At 49.2% G+C, this 19,112-nt stretch overlaps 1 protein-coding gene across 1 annotated transcript in view; it reads right to left on the reverse strand.

Moving 5' to 3' along the window:
• Tgfb3 (transforming growth factor beta 3) overlaps nucleotides 1–17,715 on the reverse strand; it is a 21,704-nt gene extending 3,989 nt beyond the window's left edge. Inside the window, exons 1-5 of the mRNA XM_021178965.1 lie at nucleotides 16,241–17,715; nucleotides 8,149–8,312; nucleotides 7,757–7,886; nucleotides 2,369–2,476; nucleotides 586–757 (exon numbers count right to left, since the gene is read on the reverse strand). Of these exons, the coding sequence (XP_021034624.1) occupies nucleotides 586–757; nucleotides 2,369–2,476; nucleotides 7,757–7,886; nucleotides 8,149–8,312; nucleotides 16,241–16,592 (926 nt within the window). The 5' untranslated portion in view covers nucleotides 16,593–17,715. The remainder of the gene's footprint in view (nucleotides 1–585; nucleotides 758–2,368; nucleotides 2,477–7,756; nucleotides 7,887–8,148; nucleotides 8,313–16,240) is intronic.
• Nucleotides 17,716–19,112: the final 1,397 nt, after the last annotated feature.

Raw genomic sequence — 19,112 nt, forward strand, 5'->3', positions numbered from 1 at the left:
TCCTCCTCCTCCTCCTCCTCTTCCTCTTCTTCTTCTTCTTCTTCTTCTTCTTCTTCTTCTTCTTCTTCTTCTTCTTCTTCTTCTTCTTCTTCTTCTAATTTTGAATATAATGTAAGCAGCTACTTCAAGCTCCTGATATACCCTGATGTCACCTTCGCAATATAGAACTTAACTAAAATAAGCCCTTTCTCCCTTATGCTAATTTTTGCAGAGTATTTCACCACAGCCATGGGAAAGAAGGTAAGCCAGCAGGGAGCCAAGCACTTTTTAAATGGACTTCTACATTAGTGTCCTCGAACCCCCCAGATACATCTTGCAAGTACTTCAAACAAGTAAGCATCCCCAGTGCCAGCATCCCAGATCCTCCTCATGCTTTTCCTTACTTCATCCAGACCTGACCAGAGCAAGGCTACTGAAAATACTGGGGCTCCCAGAAAAACAAGAAATTTGGAAAAGACTTCCAGTCTTCTTTCCTAGACATGTCTGTGACAAGCATCATGGACCCTAGGCTGATTGGGACTCAGATCTCAAGCCAGTACCCCAGGATGGAAGGTTGACCTCACCCGCTATGGGGCCAAGGCTCACCGGAAGCAGTAATTGGTGTCCAGGGCCCTCTTCTTCCTCTGACTGCCCTGGCCTGGGCTGTCCAGTCGGTGTGGGGGGATCATCATGAGGATCAGGTGCGGGTTGTGGTGATCCTTCTGCTTCTTGAGACGCCCCAGGTCTCCACGGCCATGGTCATCTTCATTGTCCACTCCTGCAAAGGGAAGCAAGGCCACAACCTCCTGTCTAAACGCAAGCAGTACCCTTGCAGATTCCTTCCACCTCATTTTAGCCCATCACTGCCCGGTCAAGATGAGGGACAGTACAGTCTGTGAGGAAGTCTCAGGGCAGGGCAAGTCTCATCCCCACCCCTAAGAAGGCACAGACTGAGGAGAGCAACCAATGTCAGAAGCAGTCAGTAGTTACCATGGATACCCTTCTAGACAACCAATCAGATGCCTGCATGGCAAGACCTCATCACCTTCCTGGGATGGATGTATCCTGGGCTCCCTCGTGGAGTCATGAGTATCCCCAGCACTAGATGGGTACCTGTCAGATACTTTGGGGCTGCCACTTCAGGGTTCAGTCTTGGGTTTCCTGATAGAATCTGAATTAGTCACAATACTACAGAAGTCCTAACAATGTAAGGTGTTGCAGTTTGCCATAGCCTATGTGGGAGCCAAAACAGCTAGACATCAGAACTATTGCCATTCCTACCAGGCTTAGGGCCTTAGAGGTGTCCTCACTGGGAAATTCAGAGGAGGCAATAGAACATGAGACAAGCTTGGTAAGAGAGCCCAGATTCCACTGAAAAGAAGACCAGAGCCTGACCCAGAAGGCTTTGTTCTAGCCGGGAATCTTCTTTGTAAAGATAACCATCGGCTACTCTCTTTACCAGGGCAAGAGCGCTTGGAATCTAATTTAGCTACATGAGGAACTTGGCTCTTAGGAAGGGGCTTTTGAGTGTATATGATAAATAGAAGCCCTACGTGCGTGGTGCCCTTTTTTCAAAGTCTTTATGCACAAGGGACAAAATTGGGGTGGTGGTAAGATAACACCTTAGCCTAACCTGTATGTGATGATGTGGTTAGGCACAGTAACTAGGTTGTTAAACTCTTAGCTTTAAAAATTAAATATGGAAAAAGTCAAACCCATGCAGAGTAAGGGATGGCTGAGGCCCAGGCCCAAGGTCTATGCTAGGTCAAGAACATCCTTCCAATCTCTCCAAATAATCCCATAGTCACCGCACTTCTCAGGTGCCCAAAGTGGAGACAGAAAAGGAAAAGAGAGCTTCCCTAAACCCCAGGAAGCTGCATTTATATTAGAAACCGAGAAAAGACTCAACCTCCAGCACCAATTCTAGACAAATGGCCATGGTCAAACGCACAATCTAGGAAGAAACCATCCTAACCAAGACAATTCCTCAGCAAGGGTCAGGAAGGTAGGTCCAACAATGTCTGAAGCTTGGTAGCCAGGACACTCATGTGCAGGCCCACTGGAGTTCATTTCTTTGAGGAGAGGGGAAGGCAGCTGTCATTTACTGAGCAATCTATTATCTCATTTGTCAACTGAGCTTCTGAAAGAGGCAACACTTGGCCTAGTTCCCTGGACACCTGGCCTGAGGGGGTTCTCCCCTCCTCAGAATCCTGCTGTCTTCTAGATGCTAGAGGGTTCTCTCCAAGTGGAATGCTTCTGCTCAGCGCTTTGAGGACAAAACAAAGTCACCCAAGTGCAGAACAGTCAGCCACCTCTACAGAGGAAACTGGTTCCTTTTCTTGGGCTTGTAAATCCGTTCCCACATCCCGCCACACCTCAGTATCAGTACCTTTGAATTTGATTTCCATCACCTCATGAACATTTTCCAGTATGTCTCCATTGGGCTGAAAGGTGTGACATGGACAGTGGATGCTGATTTCCAGACCCAAGTTGGACTCTGCAAAATAAGACCCAGAGTCAGGGGGGAAATACTGAGTGGCAAGGTAGTGTAGTATGTCCAGCACCCGGGTGAGGGTGGAAGTGAGTTATATTGAGAGTCATAGGCAACAGGAAGAACTCACAAAACTCAGAGTAAGCTTCCTGGACAGGGTGTCACACTCCACCTATTTCCATTATATTATGAACAACAAGGTAAATAGTGGGCATCTTGGAGGGTGAAAGCAGCCATCCATTTTCAGTGGATAATAGGAAGAGATTGTCACCTATGTACATGGGGCAAAAGGACGAAGACACAAGACAGGAAGGAACTGCTCACATTGCCTCCATGTTCTCTGAGACAGAAGGTATTTGAGTCAGCCTGCTGAATAGGATGAGAGAAGAGGCAGGGATGGGGGGACATGGAGGGATGTGCTGAGGGAAAAACTGAGAAACCTCTGAGCAAGAAGGAGTGTTAAAGAACACAAAATGGCAGACTGAGGGACAGGGGTCAGAGGAGGGAGTCAGATATCAATGCCTGAAGTCATGCTACCTACAGGTCTGAGTCCATAAATGACATTAGCATTTCCACCATCATCTTGGAGACTGAGAAGTGGTTGATTATTCAGAGGAGGTAAAGGGCATGTTATGGTTATATGTGGTTATCTATGATCATAGTTTCTCTAAGGAACAAGATGCCATGAGGTAAAAATGACATGGAAGTCTCTTTGAAAAGCCTGTCACCATGATGGGAGGTTGGTTGTGTGAATGGCTCCCAAGGTGAGCAGCGTGGGAAAGCAAGTATGAGCACTGAGTAGTCAGTCTATCACCGGTGGCCCCAGAGAGCAATGCTCAAGGGATCGACAGCATGGGCTCAGATGGGATGAGTTTGGGGAAACCCAGAGGTGCCAGCGTTTGTTGTCAGACACTGAGTGCCAAAAGGTCAACTCAGGCCTTTCCTCCTCTTGGCTGCGGGCTGGTGTTTTGGCAAACAAAATCAAGGCAGCACAGACAGTGGTGGGAAGGGTTGAGTGAAGTCAAGAGAAAAAGGAAAAACAAAAGGAAGTGAAGGTTGGGTCAGGAGTTCAGTCTTTACAGGGGTGTGCAAGCAATAGAGCGGAGTTCAATTCCCAGAACCCACAGGAAGAGTCAGGCATGCTAGCACATGCTTGCAATCCCAGAACTGGGGAGCCAGAGCTGGGAGGATCTCCAAGGTGCTCTAGGCAGCTGTTTCAGCCAATCAGTGAGCCCCAGATCCCAAAGAAAGACTGTATTGCAAAACAAAAACAAAACAAACAAACAAACAAAACTAAAGTAGATGACTGTGATTTCTGGCCTTCATATGTATGTGCACACACATATACACAGGCACACATACACATGCACACAAAGTAACTGAAAAGTTCAACAGAATCAAATAGTTCCAGAGAAAACCAGGTTGGGTCTGGTACAATCAATCCTGGTGGATCCAAGCTCTGTTGATCCCAGGGTGGAGGCTAGCTACAGTTGGTGTAGGAGAGATCACAAGACTTTTCTAGGTTAACATTTCAGTGACATGATTGGTTTCCTGGAGTCACCTTAGTGGTTGATTATCTTGCCTCAGGACCAACCTGATGTTTCCCTAAAATCTATTGTCATCAGGGAACACTCCAAAATTCACCTGCTTTGGCAACCCTTCTCCTAGACAAACTGGTCCAGGTATGGTGACCCAAAACAACATGATGTAAGCCTGGCATCCCAAAGGTGCAGATGCCATGAACTCAGACAAACTATCTCACCCCCTTCATAAACTCCAAAGTCCAACCAGATTGCTGTCCCAAAGAGAACTTCAAAAGTACTTGTTAAGCTTGGTGATCTCTTTCCCAAAGGTCAGCTCATCAGGGAAACAAGTCAATAGAATGAGGCAGCTGAGCCTCACCTAGAGAAGCCATGGCCAGGCACAAAGGGCTCTACTTGGTGTTAGATAGTTGATAGAAGCCACAGTAGCTGCAAAGGGCAACACACAGCATTTTCTGTTCAAGGCTCTCCAAGGTAGGGTGGAAGTGCACTGGAATAAGCAAGTTCTATGATTCTGCGTGTTAGAAAGTGAAGGTGTGTTGGAGAAAGGAAAGGTCAAAGTGCACGTGGCCAGCACAAGATGGTAGCCTAACTTGGCCTACAACTCCGAGAAGATGACAATTACCAACATTTGTTGACATTCCTATCAAACTGCTGTGGGATTTGGCCAGCAATACAGTTCATTTAGTCTCTGTAATAATCCTACTAACTAAAAACATCACTGAGATCACTGAGGTTAGAGCAATTAAGTAGTTTACCCAAGATACCAGATTAGTAAGTAGTTATTTCAAAATCCAGATAGAGAGCTTGTGGGTTCTGATAAGAGATCCCACACTATACATTTTGTTTGTTTTAAACAAGGGCTCACTATATAACTCAGACTAGCCTGGAACTCATGGTCCCCCTGCCTCAGTTTAGTGCCGGAATTACAGGTGTGTGCCCCCACTCCCATCTGAGATACTGCACACCTAGTTGACAGGGACAAGGAACAGGCACCAAAAGGCACCATAGACAAAGCTCCTACAATCATCGAGATGCAAAATGCCCGTGCTTTCTTACCATGCCAGCTGACCTGCATCATGACACTATGGTACATCCTACCAGCCTGGGATACAGAGAGGCTGTAGGCTATATGGGTACGGGCAGAGTGGGTGGAAGGACCTGGGTCCTCCATCCTGGAGAGAATGCTGGAGCGCAGCCTAGGTACCTGGAGCACACAAACTCGCAGATGCTTCCTGAGTGACTTCTAAACCACAGGTGTGACTCAGTCCTCGTCAATCCACACCGCCAGCTGCTCCAGCTCCGAATCTGTTTGCTGCCTGGTTTGGGGCCATGAACTCGGAGGAGATTCGTGAACAAAGGCCTCAGCTACTTCCCCCGAGGGAAGGGAGGGATGGGCAGAATTTGCCTAAGTGTGAACTGAAGGTTCCAATAAAAAACAAACCTCAGGGTTGGCAGCAGCGGGGTGGTGGGTGGGGGACCCACAGGTTCTATTATGAAATTATCTTTTCGGATGGCTCAAGGAGGCTGGAAAGCACGCTCTCCACAAACTTCTCATGGAGCTCTGCAGCTGTGAACAGAAGCCCTCCAAGTGCCCAGGGCGTCAAAGAAATCCAGGTGGTGATGATTAAAATCAGACAGGGAAACTAAAAGATGGATTCCACCCAGCCCCTTTTTCTGGGCCCAAGCTAAACACCAAGTGGAAAGCCGCCTGCATCGGGGTTGCTTTGTTAACACCATTGGCTGAGTTCTGTTGTTGGTCATAGGCTGTGTTACCTACCTTCCTAAAATGGCCAGGACAGGGTCTCCAACCTACTGTGTGTCAACAGTTATCAAACAAGCTCCCATAGATGGGAGCTTAAAGACTTGGCCACCTACAGAGTCTGAGAATTTATGGAGGTGAGGGAGTCACCTCAGAGACTCACCCACCGGGAGTACCGGGAGCGGGGGGAGGGGGGGGTGTTGGGGAAGACAGCGCACAGCACATTTTAAAGGGTGGCTACTGATCATCTCTGGTATACTGATACTGTTGGGGCTAATCTTCTAATTATTAGTCAAGAAAAATATGGACTCTTTGGTTTGGTATGTTGCTGTTATTGAGACAGTCTCTACATAGTCATGGCTATCCTGGAACTCACTATGTAGACCAGGCCTCAAACTCACAGAGATATGTCTTATTCCTGCCTCCAGAGTGCTGGGATTAAATGTGTGCACCACCACAGCCAGCCCAGTTTTATGAGAAATCGCCCAGCTTTTAATACAAAACAAACAAAACCCCAAGTGGCCAAGAGTTAAATGCAAAGGCAGGTAGCTTGTGACCTCTGCCTTTAAACCCCTTATCCTGAAACACGAAGGACATCTGCCCATCAGTATGTAGCTGGACTAGCTGGATAACAGCTGATGGTAGTGGAAAACTCTTGGCGGGCAGAGGAGAGACCCTGTATGTAAGGCTCCTACTTCCACCTTCACTACTATCACCATTAAGCTGTCAGAGCACGAAGCACCAAGATGGTGTCATGAGACACCAGACTTAGTCCTTAGGGGACAAAAGTTCTAATCCAGACCAGAAAAGCTCGGACTTTTCCACTCTGGTCCTCGGCTTCCTTATCTGACATCAGGAGAGTTTATTCTTACAAGGTACATTGAAATCCACAAAGTTCTCTCAAATACACGTGATCCTTAAAACAAACAGCTCTGGGAGGCCTGCAGGGCGGAAGCATTACTTCATTTTCCAGGTGAGTGGATATGATATTTAGGACAGGTGACATTTGATGGAAGTGCTAGAGAGTTCAATGACCCCAGGCATTTGAAATTCAATTAGGCCACACAGAACCTGTCCCAAATCTCCTCCTCTTGTAGTCTTCCCTCTTCCAGCAGCTGGTGATACCACCTGGCTACTCCATCCAAAGTCTTTATGTCATTGGAGATTGCTCTCGTACCTTAACACCGCACCTAATCCCGGCCTATTGACTCAACCCCCAGATTACAGAATGAATCCAGACGATTTCTGTAGCCATTGCACTGCCCGCATCCAGGTCCCCTGCCATCCTCGGTAGGCTGCTACAAGGCTCCCTAAATGTTTTCCTTGCCTTTTCCCTTCACTTTCCCGGCAACCGGAGGACTTTTGTTAAAGACTGCAGTCTCACACTCACATGCCCACCTTGCTTATAGCATTCAGAAGACTCGGAACAAGTCTTCAAACCTTTCTATGGTCTGACACATAGTTGACCAGATGGCCTCAGCTCATAGTCTTCCAGACTGTTCACTGCTGCTACAGCAAATCAAACTGGGTTCCGCCCAGGGGCCTGGCTGGGTCTTACTGTTTCTTTTGCTTAGGTCACCCTTTAGCCTAGCCTCCTAGCTAGCTCCTTCTCATCGCCTGGACTCACTGTCAGGCTCCCTTCCCCACAGTGTAGTCTTGTAAGTCCTTTAAGTAGCCAGTGTTAGAGTTCCCAGGCATCACTGCCTAGATTCTTTAGTTTTCAGTGCATTGTCTGACACTCCTTTCTATGTGTCTGCCACCAGGATGAAACCCCCCTGAGATCTGAGCTCACCTGTCTTGTTTGCTGATGGATTCCCAGAGTCTGACTCAGCACCGGCATTTAAGGATAGAGTAGAGAACAGAGTTAAAGCAAGAGAGTTGAACCCAGATGTGTGGTTCCCCCTAGTTCTCTCCTCTTTCCTTTCATGAGGCAGAAGGAACCTGGGACTCCTTCTGAAATGTTCCTGCTAAGAGTTTACCTACCTCTCCGCAACAGCCACTCGCGCACAGTGTCAGTGACATCAAAAGACAGCCACTCAGCGGTGCCCCTTGTGGGCAGATTCTTGCCACCTATGTAGCGCTGCTTGGCTATGTGCTCATCCGGTCGAAGTATCTGTGGGGCAGAGGAGAGAGTGCGTATCTAAGGCTGGGACAGAGTACCAGGGATGGGTTACAATGCCAGCTTGGTGAGACAAGCAAGGAGAGACCAAAGGCTTCTGAACACCATACTTTCTGTGCACCTCGGGTAATGCAGCCCTCTTAATGACAGAGGCTGGGGGGAGTCAGCTTCAGACTGAGGTCTGTCAAACTCAGTGGAGGCCAGACATGGAGGAGGAACTGGCACCTACTTTATGGTTCCCAGCCAGAAGGAATACCTGGAAGAGCTCAATTCTCTGCTCTGTGCGCTTGGAGCTGGGGTTGGGCACCCGCAAGACCCGGAACTCTGCCCGGAACAGATTGGTTCCATTTTTCTCCACTGAGGACACATTGAAACGAAAAACCTTAGAGGTAATTCCTTTGGGGCAGACGGCCAGTTCATCTAGAAAGAAAAGCAATGGGGAGAGGCATGGTGAGTGAGGACCCCCAGAAATGGTATGAACCAGCAGCCCCACACTAAGTGGCCACGGTCCCGTCTACAACCTTCCTAGAGGTTTAAGGCCTCAGACCTGAAGGTGGAGATGCAAGGAAGGTTCTTGGTGACCCCAGAATCATAGAGAGTCCCAAATAAGGAGCATAGAGAGTCCCAAATAAGGAGCATAGAGAGTCCCCAATAAGGAGCAGGGAGACCTTGGAGCCCCGGGACACGTAACTGGGACTGAGCCAGTCAAGTGTAATTGTCCCCTTTGGCCACTTTTACACATAAAATAAAACCTTACACTTTATGTGTATGTGTGTGGACCTGAGTATGTGTATGTATACCACATGTGTGCAGTGCTCACAGAGGCCAGAAAAGGGCATTGGATCCTCTGGGATGGAAGCTACTTGACAGGGATGCTAGGGTTGGAACCCAGTCTTCTAGAAGAGCCTCGAGTGCTCTTTACTGCTGAGGCCACTCCCCAGCCCACCTCCCACTGTCTTGCTATCCCAAAGCTGCTAAGTGCTCCAGACTAAATTTCTTAATTTTTCAAAAATATAGATTTTTGGGCTGGTGAGATGGCTCAGTGGGTAAGAGCACCCGACTGCTCTTCCAAAGGTCCGGAGTTCAAATCCCAGCAACCACATGGTGGCTCACAACCATCTGTAATGAGATCTGACTCCCTCTTCTGGAGTGTCTGAAGACAGCTACAGTGTATTTACATATAATAAAATAAATAAAGGTGGAGGCCAACGGAGCAAGATTCTGAGATCGGCCAGAACTGGAGAGATGGCTCAGTGGTCAATATTTTTTAAAAATATATAGATTTTTTTTTAAACCAGGCCTGGCAGCACATGCTGTAATGTCAGCATTTGGGAGACTGAAGCAGGAGGATCTTGAGTTCAAGGGCAGCCTGGGCTATGTAGCAAGTTCCCAGCCAGGCTAAGTTTCCAAAACAGTCAAAACAAACAAACAAACAAACACAGGTTTCAAGAAGATGGCATCTAGTTGCTTAGTTTTCTTCTAGCTAGTTGATTCATTCATGGTCTTGTTCAGTAGGTATCTATTCATTTCTCAGACATGTATAGGGCTGGAGAGGTGGCTCACTGGTTAAGAGCACCTGCCGTTCTTCCACAGGACCTAAGTTCAGTTCCCAGTACCCATGTTGAGCAGTTTGCAACCAGTTGATTGTAACTCTAGCTGCAAGGGATCTGACACCCTCTTCTGGCCTCCTCAGGCTGGCCTTGAACTCACAAAGATCTATCTACCTCTGCCTTTTGAGTGCTGGGATTAAAGTCATGTGCCACCATGCCCAGGCAGCCTGCTTTCTTATAGAACTGAGGACCACCAGCCCAGGGATGTCAGCACCTACAATGAGCAGGGACCCCTTTCCCTGTTAATCACTAGTTAAGAAAATGCCCTATAGTTGGATCTTGTGGAGGCCTCTTCTCAATTGAGACTCCCTCTGATGACTCTAGTTTGCGTCAAGGTGACATTAAACCAACCAGCACAAAAGGTCTCTACCCTTGGTAGCTGCTTATGTCATCCCATCATTCTCTTCAGCCCTACCCTTCAGCCAGACAGCAGCTGATGCTTTCTGCTGTTCCAAGACAGACAAAGGGGAGAAGTCTCTGTCTCTCCTGTGCTCCTGAGTCCTTTACACTGTCAAGGTCTAAGAGCATTAACGCCATAGAAATCCTTTCTACACAAAGGGTAACAACAGTCAGGGCTTGAAATTCAAGCTCCTAGACCCAGATTCCATATCTAATGGACACGGCTGGAATGAGCGCATAAGTACCCCCCAGGGGTGGGTCAGGAGTCATGGACTATGTGGGGCAGATAAGAACCCGAAAGGCAGCAAGCACAATCCTGGGCTTAGGGATAGGATGAGTGGGTGTCTCTGGAAATTGCCATCTGGTGGGCCTGAGGTTGGCAGTTAAAGGAAAATGAATGGAACAGCTGTAGGAAACAAGTGTATGAATACCGGCTAATGAAGCCCTGATTACTAACGGGCCTTGAAGGCACAAATACTACCAATTAGTCTCTAAGCCGATCCAAATAGAACCAGAGAGAGGCGTCAGTGTTGGCAACTCTTGTATGCATATGTTTAGAGGGCTGCTAGAGGTGGGACCCAGAGCCCCTCACAAACAAAGCACATGTTTTTAAAAAATACTTTCTTTCAAATTTTAATGATGTGTACTTTTGTGCTTGTGTGTGGGTTTGCATACACAAGTGCAGTGCCCACAGAGACCATCAGAGGGTATCCGATCCCCTGGAGCTAGAGTAAGAGGTGGTGGTGAGCCCCCTGATGTGGGTGCTGGGAACTGAACTAGGGTCCTCTGCGAGAACAGCATGCATTCTGAACTGCTGAACCAACTGTCTTGCCACAAAGCACCCGTCTTGTACGGGAGCTACATCACCTGCCATTTCATGTGTAAGTTGACAGGTTTGTAACTCTGGAGGTGGACAAGACCTTAGACCAGTGACAATCTCGGGGATTTCGCCTGAGCAGAGATGTGATCAAGCTGGCCTCTGTAATAATTGTCTGTTAGGAGAGAATGGAGGGGAGTCAGGGCAATATATGCCCTGCTATAAAAGGCAGAAGAAAGTAGGATTGGTAGCTAAGGAGGAAGGGGCCAGAGTGGGGAGGGAGTGGGGGTATCCAAGGAAACAGGAACAGTGATGTCCTAGTCTCAGGACCCCCTGATGACTGTTCTTGCTAACTCTTGCTTTGTCATGTACCATCCCCACCCCTCAGTGGAAATTTTAAGGTGATTTCAGAAAAAAAAAATACAGAGCACTTGGAAGGTGGAGGCCAACGGAACAAGATTCTGAGATTGGCCAGAACTGGAGAGATGGCTCAGTGGTCAGAGCACTGGCTGCTCTTCCAGAGGATCTAGGTTCAATTCCCAGAGCCCACAACTGTCTGTCAATCCAGTTCCAGGAGATCTGACACCCCCTTCTGGCCTCTGCAGTCACCAGGCATATATACAGTCACACATACAGGCAAAACACCCATATACCATATAAAAATTTTTTTAAAATATCTGAGATCATGGGCTGCCAAGATGGCTTTCTGAGTAAAGGTGCTTGCTGCCAAGTCTAATGCCCTGAGTTTGAACTCTAGGACTCACAATGGAGCAGAAGATAACAGACTTCTGAAAGTTTCCATCTGGCCTCAACTCCTGTGCAAGCCATCAGGGGTTCCCTAACACATAAACAAATATAATAAGAAACGTTTAAGAGTTCAGAGCCAAGCTGAGCTCCGCCTTAAGACCCTTCCTCAAAACAGACAAACAAAAATAGCTTTAAACAGTTAGAGGAATGAAACCTGCTAACAATACTTGAAATTAAAGAGAATATATAAAATGTATCATTCTCCCGGTGGGGAAATGCAACATCAGAAAAGAGAAGTGGTTTTCCCATAGCTACACAAGTAATAGGAGGCAGAGATGGGATTTGAACCCAGTTAAGATTTGACCACTCCGCATTTATTGTATCTGAGACCCTGGAAGTCAATGTGTACCTGGGTGGAAATAAAGTCAATGTATACCCAGTGGAAAGATAGTAATAATTTCAGGAACAAATCTGATGGGATTCCTTGAAGTGGCCTGGCATCCCAGCATTGCCTTAGTCAATGACCAGGCCTCACTGTGCTTAGCTCTGCTGTTGGCCTTCAAGAGCTGCCTGCAGGAGTCTCCGGTATGAAACATTGTTTCCGACTGTGCCCATTGCTCGGAGCACTGCATAGTAACTAACACTCCTCTGTCTATTTTGCTTTAGGAAGTAAGAATAGCACAGGACCCACAAACTGCATGCACAGGATTCCTGGAGAACCCAGGAAACTGTCTATGTAGTTAACTGGCTCTTAAAATGTTCCAGACAGGTGGGTCCCAGCTTGAACACCTCATTTCTGTGGGAGCCAATGGAGGGATGGTATGGGCAATGGGGCCACCTGGAGAGTGTTTAAGGAGGTGAACTATGACCCCACTACTCAGCAACCCACTGGGTGAGTTCACAGCAGGTTCCCCGAGTTTTCCAGATGTTTCCAGTGTGCAGCCAGAATGGAGAAACAAAGTTTATCATTTTCTGAGAAAGGTACTATGATTTCAAACGCACCGGGAGCCTGAGAGAGGATTGCCTGGATGGTCTCAGACGCTACACGGAGTAACCTTGAAATGAGTTAGCTGTGTTGTTTAGCCAATGTTTAAAAAGTTTTGCATTAGAAGCTTATAAACATTTTAAGTCTGTGTTACAAGTTGGGAGGCTTCACAGAAATTTCCAGATTCTCTGCTATCCTAGGAAATGATAAGATATAGTCGAGCTGGGCCTACATTCCTGAATACAAAACTCAGAGCTACATGGTAGCTTCCTCGTTCAGCAGGCCGCTGGGGCTCCAGACCCTCCCACCCCAAGCCGGCCACACACCTCCTTTCTCGATGACCTGAAGTTCTTTGCCTCCATGCCTGGCCCGCTGCTGCTAGATCCATCTGCACCCCCTACCTACTCTCTGAAGGCGTCTGTGCTTACAGCCCCTCCTAGGAAACTTTTTTCCCTGGCCACCTCATCTTTAAGCTTATTGAAAACACAAGTCACCCAGGATGTCTCCGTGTTATCCCTAGTCTGTAAGGGAGAGATAGAACCCAGGTGTTCTCCTTGGGTAGCCAAAACCTTCCTGTTTATATAACATCCATAGCCATGGCATATGAATTCCTTCTACGTGGACAAATCTTTTTCATAATGGTTACTTTTATTTTATGTGCATTGGTGTTTTGCTTGCATATATGTCTGTGTGAGGGTATTGGATCCCCAGGAGCTGGAACTACAGATGGTTGTGAGCCATCATGTGGGTGCTAGGAATTGAACCCAGGCCCTTTAGGAAGAGCAACCAATGCTCTTAAGTGATAAGCCACCCCTCCAGCCACTGTGGTAGTCTTCCTGCTGGGGAGTCCTGAGCTTGCTTTAGCGCTTTCCTTGACTTTATAAAGCAAGAGTCCCACAACAAGGTACAAATACATGTTCCAAGCCGAGCAACATGACGCTTATGTTATGGTTGTGTGGGTGGTAACAGAAGTGAGAACGCGGTATCCTTCCCCAAGTCGGAGAAAAGCACCTATTTGTTTCCCATGGCAACATCTTAGAGAATTGTGAGATTACCGGGCCTTGCCTCTGTCTCCTAGCAGACACCCAGGCAGAGCATCCCCAGGCCTGACAAATCCATTTCCAGTGAAAGGGAGCTGAGAGATGACCTCACACAAGGAAATGGAGGCTCTGGGAAGACACACCACATGGCTGTGCTTGCTTATCCTGCTTGAGGCGGTCTGTGTAAGAGAGAAACGAAGCTGGTTCCCTGAAGCTGAGTTCGGTGAATATGTACGGCATATGAATCTCCTGCCCTACCCCTAACAGTCAAGCCGAAACAAATCCAGTCTATTCCCAAGCAACTGGGTACCTGGGTTACAGACGCAGGACCTGCTGTCCTCTCCTTGTGAGGTTAACCTAAGATCCATCTGTGTCACAGGCCAAGGTTCTACTAGATCCTGAAGATAAAAGGTGGCCTTAAAATGTGTGTTGCACGCCTTTGATATCAGCACTCAAGAGGCAGAGGCAGGATGATCTCTGTGCGTTTGAGGCCCAGTGTGGTCGGTCTACAAAACAAGGTCTAGGACAGCCAGGGCTACACAGAGAAACCCTGTCTCGGAAAACCAAACAAAACAAACAAAGAGAAGTTCAGGGCAGCCTTGGTCCTTTGCTCAGCAGCTTCCATAACCCTTTCTGTGCACAGTGTTCCTTGTGAAGCCAGCATGAGCCACACACCTGACCAGCTGCAGAACGGGTTCAGGTTGGTGTCTGTTCAACCACCATCTGACCTGTGGCAACTGCAGAGTGCCTGAGCCTGCTTGCTGATGGTACTGAGAGCCCCTGTGGCATTGCCTATGTCCCACTGAACCCTGGCTCCTCCTCAGCATTGAGAAAAGGATCTTGTTCATTGTGCCAAGTTGGCACAGGCTGGACAGCTACTCCATCGCCCCCCATGTCTTACCACCCCCCCCATCTCAAACTTCCCTTGATGCTACAGCCTGGGAACTGCACAACATCTTGGGGGGAAGGTGAGGGTGCTGCCCTGGCTTTGTCTGAAGCTACACCCTTTGTACCCTGGATTTCTGCACAGAATCCACATCCACGCCTACCTGTGTGGCCGTGTGCCCACATGGGGCTAGCTCATTCTCAGCTCAGGCCTCTAGACAGGGTGGGCCTTTGTGACTCAGAATCCCTTTCCTCAGACTCTCCTCCTGACCCGTCTATGAGGGCTCTGGGGTCACTCTCTTACCCTCTGTGTTCCTCAGACTTGTAACCTTCTCTGGTGTCCGTGGCTGCTATGACTTGCTTTGGTAAGTGACTAAGGAGTCAAGGGTTCATGCCATCTAGTGCTGGATGACTCTATAAACTGTGGTCACCAGGCAGTCCCTGAACTGACCCCGGTAAGCAGACGCTAGGCAGGGAGCTCTAGGTCTGCCTGTTTCCAGCCTCCAGCCAGTCTCAGGAAACTGCCCTGAGAACACCCGCATCCCTACCTCTAGAAACTACAAGTTCCTTTCTGCCTGGTGTAGACCAGCTCCCTCCTGGCCTCTGCATCTTCCTTGAGAACCGCTCCACCCATTGGCACTCACTCCTGTTCCTTTCCCTGCAGCCAGGTTTCTTTAACCTCCTGCTGTTTGCCCCATGGCCACTCTGACTATGCCAGCCTCCTGGCTCCTTCCAACCCTCCTGCCCCAACTTGGACACTGCCCACCTGGGAGGTGGGCCTGGGCTGAAGTCACCGGGGCACGGAGGACACCTGCTGGCAGGAAAAGCAAAAGGAGCAACTCCGGATTCAGGCCCAGAGCAGCTTTCCTGGGCTGTCAGTTTCTCAACATCTGCCAAATTTCTCTCTCTTGTATTGAGGTTTTTTTAAATCCCCATTCAGTAAACACACATGACTTCCACACGTGTACAAACACACACAGGCGTCTCACCCAGAAGCTCCTCCGCAGACAGCAGCCTCCTGGGAAGAAACACTCCCAGACACACATCCCATTACCCCGCAGCCATCCCTCCCTCCCACACATCCGTGGCGGGCAGATGCCTTGGGCTATCCGGAACCTCGATCCTGGCCTCCTGTGTCCATTAGCCTGAGAGGCCCCACTTTACATATATGAATCTATCTACTGTGTAATAAAAGAGTCCACATTGCCCCAAAGTCCACATATGTGGGACTATACATGTATTACCCTCCCCCTCCCAGCTCATGTGGGTCACGTGTGTGTGTGTGTGTGTGTGTGTGTGTGTGTGTGTGTGTGTGTGTTAGACCGAGAGGCCTCGGTTGGGCTTCCAAAAAACTTGACAAACACAAATTTGAGGCAGGTACACTGTGTTTCCTGAGAGTCAGGAACCTAACCCAGAGATGCCGCACGGAGAGCCAGGAAAAGCAAGGGGAGTACAGAGATGCCCAAACTCAGAAGGCCGGGAGGATTTGGGGGCCAGCCAGCTCACCCCTTTACAGAATTCATGTGCTCACTGTGAACCTCTATGTGTTCTCACACACAGATGTGTGAGAACATGTTTCCTTGGGTGGCACAATACAATTCCCAGTTACTATCCATCAAGGATGCCATAGGAGTTCCGAATGTCACTTGGCTTCAGGGCTCCTGGCCTCTTGAAGCACTTGGCTCTTACCAGAGTGTCTCTGTCTCCTTTCCCACCCACCTACCCAGCTGCAGCTGCAGCGCCTGACCTCTGTAGTGAACCCTGGGGCACTCTGCTGTGTAAAGGCCACCAGGCCCCCCTCGGTGGAACTCCCATTTCCAGTTCCTTCGCTCCAGAGCAGATACCCAGCAGGCATTTGGACTTACTGTGCTCCGCCAGCCCCTGGATCATGTCGAATTTATGGATCTCTTTGGCATAGTACTCGGACTCCGAGGTCTCCTGAGTGCAGCCTTCCTCCCTCTCCCCGTGCATCTCTTCCAGCAACTCCCGGGTGCTGTTGTAAAGTGCCAGGACCTGATAGGGGACGTGGGTCATCACCGACGGCTCAGGGGGGCTGGTGAGCCTGAGCTTGCTCAAGATCTGTCCCCTAATGGCTTCCACCCTCTTCTTCTTGATGTGGCCGAAGTCCAACGTGGTGCAAGTGGACAGAGAGAGGCTGATTGTGGCCAAGTTCAGCAGGGCCAGGACTACCAGAGCCCTTTGCAAGTGCATCTTCATGTGTGAGCCCAGGAACGAGGCCAGGGGACTGGGGAGGCCTGGCAAGGAGGAGACCCCAGTAGAAAGGGGGAGGAAAACCAGGCGTCCTCCCCAGATCCCAAAGGCTGAGGCTTGGCAAGAGGGTGCATGAACTGCGCTGGGTGAGCTTCAGGACTCCCAGGAAGCGCTGGCAACCCCCGGACGAAGTAGCGGGACCGGGACCGTGTGCTGGGTAGCGCTGGGATCCTTGTCCATATGTCTAAACAGGTTCTGCCGGGCTCTGACTCCCAGCAGGCCAGGTGGAGGGCAAGCCGAGGGTTGGGAGGGGTGGCAAGGCAGCTGGGAGTGGGAAGAGAGCTGGAGTTTTTCCTTAGGTAAAAATAAATAGAGCGGATATCTGATATCGCCCAACGCTGCTTGGCAAGGAGAAAGTGAGTATTTTAAAGAAAGTGCAGAAGAGCGATGGCTGGGTCCCAAAAAATCAAGTTCTTTGCCTTGCCCTGAAGGGAAAATAAGAAAAGCGAAGGAAAAAAGAATGTTTTTTCAAAAAAAAAATCACCAGTGGGTATGTGGGGAGAGGCAGGGCTGAGCGGCCGCAGGCCCAGCTAAAGGTGGGGGCAGTGCAGGACACACTTGTCTCTGGAGCGCTCCATTCATGCTTTCCCTTTTGTTTACACTTCCTCGGGGGCTTTCTAAATGACTCTGTTCACGCTGCCTCTCGTCTTCATTGGCTGGGATGAGGGATTATGCACAACTGGCAAGCTGGGAGGGCAGGCCTGTTGGAGGCGGCTCGTCCGATAATCCACTTGGACCCACGGTCACCAGCATCTCAGCTTGTCTTCTCTCTCGGCCATGGCTTCTGTCCCTTGCTTCTCTTTAGGAATTTAAAAAGAAAAAAAAAATCAAAAGGAAAAGAAAATAGAAGCCGATTCACCGCAGCTGACTCCGGAAAGCGTTACTCCGTCCTCCGCAAGGCTTTTCCCGTGCGTGTCTCGCCTCTCTGTGGCTCAGCCCCCTACACTCGGCCCTCTTCTTCCCTCCCTTTCTCTCTCCCCTTCTCTCTCTCTCTCTTTCTCCTCCCTCTCTCCCTCACACACACATGCACACACACACTGCTTTCTCTATTTCTCTCTGCTGAAATTTTATACCTCCCTCCCATGACGTATCGGCCTGGGGTGGGGGAGGGAGGGAGGGACCAGCGCACACAAGCCTCTCTCGCTGCACGGTTTTAATGTTTTAAACAGGCACAGGAAAAGCCGAGCCCATTTGAAAAATACTTTGTGAGTCCTCTGGTTCGACGTGGTAACTGAACTTTTTTTTCCCCTCCTCTTGGAGTCATTCCTGCTACACGTTGGCTGTTTATCTGGAAACTTTCTCCTGATCCCCCTCCCTCCTGCTACCCCGGCCCCTCTGCGCTGGGGCCAGCTGTTAGTCCACGTTCCCCGCCCCACTCTCTCGCCTCCCCCGAGTCCCCGATCGCCCCCGGACAGACCGGGGACACACGCTAGGTTCGCTAGGGGAGCAGGGCCGGGCGATCGGGCCACTCTCATTCCAGGCCCCAGGGTGGAACCGGTCTCGGCCGCGATCCTGGCAGCGGTTCTTCATTGACCATCCCGATCCGAGCGGCTGCTGCTGGGGTAAACGACAGCGCTTTCTGGAAGGCCGAGGGTGCCCTCTGGCGAAGCAGGGCCGCCAGTGACAGAGGCATGGAGGCTGGGGAGCGCAAGCACCACTAGACAATGCGATCGTGTCCATGGTCCCGGCCCCACGCAAGAGCGAGGGCCGCTCCTCTCCAGTCTGATTGAGTACCTGGCTCCAGCCCATTTCCCAGAAGGGTTTCTAGATCTTTCCCCGCCTTGAGTAGCTTGTTAGGCCAGACCCAGGCCGAGCTGTCCATGTTCTTCCTATAAGTGCCCTCTTCCTAAGTCTCCTGGACCCTTTCTGAGAGGCCTGGTTCCGGTCTCAATTGAAGAGATGTTAATGTATTATTTTACAATCGGAGAAACTGAGAATAGTTGTTTTTTTTTTTTTTTCCAAGGCCACACTGCATGTGGGCAATGGAGATGTCAAACACAAGCTGCCTAATCTGGAAAGGCATTATTTTAACTTGCACTATTATGAGAAAATCTAGCTGGTGAGAAACCTTAAAAGAGACTTCTTTTTTTTTTAAAGATTTTATTTATTTATTATATGTGAGTACTATATGTGAGTACACTGTCGCTGTCTTCAGACACACCAGAAGAGGGAGTCAGATTTCATTACAGATGGTTGTGAGCCACCATGTGGTTGCTGGGATTTGAACTCCGGACCTTCAGAAGAGCAGTCGGTGCTCTTACCCACTGAGCCATCTCACCAGACTTCTTGGTCACACAGCTCTGAGGTGTCAATACTGCCATCTCAACCCGGCCCATCCACTGCCATCATGCTCTGCTTGCTTCTGGAATTTGAGAAATCAATTTTTCAAAAAGAAAAAGTGAAAGAAAAGTTTTCCTTTTTTTTTTGGTGTGTATTTGTGTGTGTGTCCATATGTGGACATGTGAA

This window comes from Mus caroli, chromosome 12 (genome assembly GCF_900094665.2).
Source record: "Mus caroli chromosome 12, CAROLI_EIJ_v1.1, whole genome shotgun sequence".
NCBI lineage: Eukaryota > Metazoa > Chordata > Mammalia > Rodentia > Muridae > Mus > Mus caroli.